This window comes from Globicephala melas, chromosome 13 (assembly GCF_963455315.2).
Source record: "Globicephala melas chromosome 13, mGloMel1.2, whole genome shotgun sequence".
Taxonomy (NCBI): Eukaryota; Metazoa; Chordata; class Mammalia; order Artiodactyla; family Delphinidae; genus Globicephala; species Globicephala melas.
Window position 1 is genome coordinate 73,518,055 of NC_083326.1, and position 5,097 is coordinate 73,523,151.

Genomic DNA, 5,097 nt, shown 5'->3' on the forward strand with positions numbered 1-5,097 from the left:
ATCCGACTGGAAGGAAATGAATCAGTAAGCAAATCGGAGATTAGATTATAGGTGTGGAGGTGGGGAACAGATCATGTAGAGCCTTGCAGGCTATTTAAGTTTTAGGCTTTTTACCGAGGGGAAAATGGGGAGCCTTTAAACAGTTCTGAGCAGATGAGGAAATGATCCGACTTAGGTTTTAAAGGATTCCTTTGTTTCGATAGGGAGAAGAACAAACTGCAGAGGAGACAAGAGACCATTCTGTTTCTAAACCATGAGCAATTTTTTTTTCCTTTTTTTTTTTCATGAGCAATTATTTCTCAGCTCCACGTCATACTCTTTAGTTGCGACTTGACCGGAAGAAACGTGGACTCAGCTCGCAAACTCTAGCACCTACACGAGAGCGGCTCCAGCCCAGCAGAGGGAAGCAACTCTGAGAAAGGTCCTCCAACACACAGCAGTGCCCTCCTTTAACTACCTCGTTTAAAGGAAGCTTCCTGTTGGATGGAATGGCACCGATATCATCCAATGGTTGTCTGTATCAATCCGGCTCCTCCAGACAGACGTTGACCCCAGCCAATAGATGGGGGCGCTGTCCGCAGCTTCTAATTGGCTGCTTCGTTCACCTATAAAATATGCACGCCGGCGCGAGGCCTTTCTCTCGTCAGGCGTCCTGGAGTGAGGTTCGTTCGTGACCTGCAGTCTCGCCCGGGACTGGCGGCGGGGAGGATGCGGTTCTTCGGGGGTTCTTTGGAGGGGGGGGACGCTTCGGGACTGCAGGGTCTGGGCCTGTTTGGTCTGGGCCGCGGCGGCGGCAAATGCAGCCCCGGGCCGGGCCGGGGCGGCGGGCGCCCGCGCGTGGTCTACTCCACATGTGCCTTGGGCTTGGAGCCCGCCATGTCTTGGGGACTTGTGTCGGGGTGTCTTGAGCTCCCTTTTTCTCTTCAGTGACATCGTCTTTAAACCCTGCGTGGCAATCCCTGACGCACCGCAGTGATGCCCAGGGAAGACAGGGCGACCTGGAAGTCCAATTACTTCCTTAAGATCATCGTAAGTGCGGGGTGGGTCCCAGCCGCCCACCGTGCTGCTTCGGCCCCGGGCACTAACGGAGACAATCAGCAGCCATGTGCTGAGTGCCTACTACCACATTAGGTCGTTTTAGGCAAATCTCATTTAATCTTCCCAGTTTCCCGAGATGCGCGCCCTTTGTCCTCCCTTTGTTGCAGGTAAATAGGCTCAGGCACGTTAAGTGGCTCCTAGGGTAACAGCATTAACGCCCAGGTCTGTCGGCTTCCAAACAGCGCTCATCGTACTTTTACTCCCCTGCCTCCTTGTTTGGGAAGGTCTGAGGCAATGAGTGACTCATTATAAAGTCAAGTTGTTGCATATTCAGGTCCTATTAGTCAAGAAACTAAACTTTAAGTGAATGCTTTCTCTTGGATGGCCTTGAGTTGGGTCTTCCCCTGCCTAGAAATGCTAACCATGCTGCTCTTCAGGCATTAGGATGCATTGTAGAGTTTAGTCCATTGTATTCTTCCCCATTCATTCAGGGTTTCAGACTCACAAAAAACTTAAAAGAATTGTAAAATCATATACCCGCAACTTAGGTCCTATAAGCAATATTTTACTGTATTTGCTTTATGTTGTATTTTGAATAATTGAAATCTAATCTTACTTGGAAAAGTATTTTTTTTGTATTAATGCAGCTGATTTGGTGAAACAGAAACATGCTTCATGGTTGGGAAAAATTAAAAATGAAAGTTACAAGCAAAATTTTTTGATTGAATGTAGAAACATAATTTTTACCATTCATACTCAGCAAGCAAATCTTTGAAAATGTAGCGTTTTAACTCGGGCAGCTGGCAGTAAAAGTAATTGTCCCAGTCTTTGAGACATTTCAAAAGCATAGAAGAAAGGGAGTGAGATGGAAAGCAGTTATTGTGGGATTTGGTTTCTATTAATCTCTTCCCTCTTTTGTCCTGTGAAACGTTGCTTGTTTGTGGCTTGTTTCTGTAGCAACTTCTGGATGATTATCCGAAATGCTTCATTGTGGGAGCAGACAATGTGGGCTCCAAGCAGATGCAGCAGATCCGCATGTCTCTCCGAGGGAAGGCCGTGGTACTGATGGGCAAAAATACAATGATGCGCAAGGCCATCCGAGGGCATCTGGAAAACAACCCAGCTTTGGAGAAGTCAGTTCATCCTCCTGGGCATCTTTATCCGCCCTTCTCAGTGTCCTCCTCCCTTTTCCTGGAGAAGAACGGTACTGAAAAGTGACTGTCTCCCATAAACTTCTCTTTGCAGACTGTTGCCTCACATCCGGGGGAACGTGGGCTTTGTGTTCACCAAGGAGGACCTCACTGAGATCAGGGACATGCTGCTGGCCAATAAGGTAAGGGGAGAATCAGGTTGGTTGGAGAGACCTTATTAATTTTGGCTCCTTAAAAGCAACAAAACTGACCGTTCTCAGGTTGTGTCTGTGGAGAGAAGACTTCTCACTGTTTCTCATTTTTTTGTTCAGGTGCCAGCTGCCGCCCGTGCTGGTGCCATAGCCCCATGCGAAGTCACTGTGCCTGCCCAGAACACTGGTCTGGGGCCTGAGAAGACCTCCTTCTTCCAGGCTTTAGGCATCACCACTAAAATCTCCAGGGGCACCATCGAAATCCTGGTGAGTGGACCTGGCTTGCCAGTGCTAGCCAGGCTCGGTTGCTGCCAACCTGCTGGATGTCCAGGTGTTAACTGCCAGCTCCCTTGTTCTTCAGAGTGATGTGCAGCTGATTAAGACTGGAGACAAAGTGGGAGCCAGTGAAGCCACGTTGCTGAACATGCTGAACATCTCCCCCTTCTCCTTTGGGCTGGTCATCCAGCAGGTGTTTGACAGTGGCAGCATCTATAACCCTGAAGTACTTGACATCACAGAGGAAACTCTGCATTCTCGCTTCCTGGAGGTACACGCTGTCCATTCCAGGCTCTTCTTGCATTAATAGTTGAGAGCGTGTCTAGCTTCAGACTGAATCCTGGCCATGCAGCTGACTAGCAGTGTAATAACCAGGGACGGTTGTTTAATCTGTACCTCAGTTTCCTTGTCTGTAAATGGCAATAACAGTATAAGATTGTTGAAGGATCTAATGAATTTATGAATGTAAAGCCTTAGAACAGTGCTGGGCACATGGTAAGGACTGTTATTCTAGGGTGTGCAGTAAGATGTGAGATTTTGAGTAGTGTCAGTGAGTCAAAAGAGGAATGAGAAGATGAGATAGTTAATACATCAGTGTTGCCAAGTACCCTGTCTTGGGAAGATGGACTCTTTCAGGGACTGTTATTGCTTAGTTTTTGCCACTAATATATCCTCTAGTTAACAAATAAGGTGGTAGGAGATATAATTCCTTTTTTATTGGATGAACGGAACATTGCAATTATACATACTCTTAACTCCAGTTACTTTTGGAAATCTCACTAGTGAATGAAGTTCACATCTGGAACTAATTTAATGTTTTTCTCTCTTGGAATGCAATGGTTATGTTAATAGTTTATATTTTCACAAGATGGTGGGTTTTGACGTAAATGCCACCATCATGGTATAGGGAACGCCCATGTTGAGAATAACAGCAAGAAGCATTTATAAATTATTGGGTCTGAACTTCCCTGCCAGAAGCATTTGGTGTGAGGTGAATTGTCCTGTGTGGGACTAATATACTAATCTAGCAAGTCTTGTTTGCTGTCGAGCTTTGCTTGGACTCAACAGCAAAGACATCACACCTGAAGTGTGATTTTTTTTTTCTTTTTTTTTTCCTTCCTTCCACAGGGTGTCCGCAATGTTGCCAGCATATGTCTGCAGATTGGTTACCCAACTGTTGCATCTGTACCCCATTCTATCATCAGTGGGTACAAGCGGGTCCTGGCTTTGTCTGTGGAGACTGATTACACCTTCCCACTTGCTGAAAAGGTATAAAAAAAAATCCACCAGGACCACAGCAGACCTGACAGTTATTAGCAGGAGGATAAATAGCTGCCCGTTAGTGTTTTTATAATAGTGTTTTATGTAGCAGATACATTTTTGAGTATAGAAACCCTAGGGGGACTCGTTCCAGGGCTCCCCACGGACACCAAATCCATGGGTGCTCAAGTCCCTTGTATAAAATGGTGTTATGTTAAATAATATTTCTAGGTTACTTACAATACCTAATACAATGTGAATGCTATGTAAATGGTTGTAAATACAATGTAAATAACTGCCCCCGTGCAGAAAATTCAGGTTTTGCTTTTCGGAAATTTTTTCCTTTTTTTGATCAGCAGTTGGTTCAATCTGTGAATGTGAAACCTCTGGATACAGAGGGCCAACTGTATACTTGAGGTTGGGAGGCAGGGGAGGCGTGTTCGCGACTTTAGAAATTACAAGAGACTTAAAGGGGGCTTAGTTAACAGGTAAGAGCTGGGCCTAAGATCACCAGGCTATACCCAAGCTGTCCTGTCTGGTCACTTCGAGAATAAGATTTCACTGATACGGAAATTGGTCCTTAAAACTTTTGAGCTCTGCAGAGGCTGAAGGGTTGTGGGTAGTAGGGGGTGTAGACGGACTATTTTGACCATGAACTTTTCCCCTTGCTTTAGGTCAAGGCCTTCTTGGCTGATCCATCTGCATTTGTGGCTGCTGCCCCTGTGGCAGCTGCCAGCACTGCTGCTCCTGCTGCTGCTGCCGCAGCCCCAGTCAAGGTTGAAGCAAAGGAAGAGTCGGAGGAGTCGGATGAGGACATGGGATTTGGTCTCTTTGACTAATCACCAAAAAGCAGCCAACTCAGCCGGCTTTATTTGTGAAACAAGGAAATAAAGGCTTACTTCTCTTACAAGTCTCTGGATTTTTCATTTTGTGCATTTTGAGGTTATAGTTCTGTGTGCTAGAAACTGAAGCCATGGTAAAATCATAGAGCTTTATTTGGAGTTGACATTTGGTGTCCTCTTTGTAAGTGAAGGACTGCTCTCCTAGCATCCTGTACTTTTTGTGGACCCAGCTTTAACTGAATTCTTATTAAATGGAATTGATTCCATGACCATCAGGCCACTATCCTGGGTCACTCCAAGATACTTTGAGTAGGTGTCATATTGAGATAAGCACTGGAT

The 5,097-nt window shown here is 45.8% G+C and overlaps 1 protein-coding gene across 1 annotated transcript; it reads left to right on the top strand.

Annotated features, from left to right (window-relative positions):
* Positions 1 to 619: 619 nt before the first annotated feature.
* On the top strand, positions 620 to 4,826 carry RPLP0 (ribosomal protein lateral stalk subunit P0). Its single transcript, XM_030860542.3, has 8 exons — positions 620 to 662; positions 928 to 1,029; positions 1,996 to 2,171; positions 2,284 to 2,371; positions 2,501 to 2,647; positions 2,742 to 2,927; positions 3,785 to 3,925; positions 4,591 to 4,826. The coding sequence occupies exons 2-8, from the start codon at positions 976 to 978 to the stop codon at positions 4,753 to 4,755; spliced, it is 957 nt and encodes a 318-aa protein (XP_030716402.1). The 5' UTR covers positions 620 to 662; positions 928 to 975; the 3' UTR covers positions 4,756 to 4,826.
* The last annotated feature ends 271 nt before the right edge of the window (positions 4,827 to 5,097 follow it).

What these genes read in the sequence shown, in the direction of transcription:
- RPLP0 (XM_030860542.3), top strand. Translation starts at nt 976, where the DNA reads ATGCCCAGGGAAGACAGGGCGACCTGGAAGTCCAATTACTTCCTTAAG. An exon ending in ATTACTTCCTTAAGATCATC is followed by an intron (nt 1,030 to 1,995) that starts GTAAGTGCGGGG and finishes TTGTTTCTGTAG; the next exon opens with CAACTTCTGGATGATTATCC. An exon ending in CCTTCCCACTTGCTGAAAAG is followed by an intron (nt 3,926 to 4,590) that starts GTATAAAAAAAA and finishes CCCTTGCTTTAG; the next exon opens with GTCAAGGCCTTCTTGGCTGA.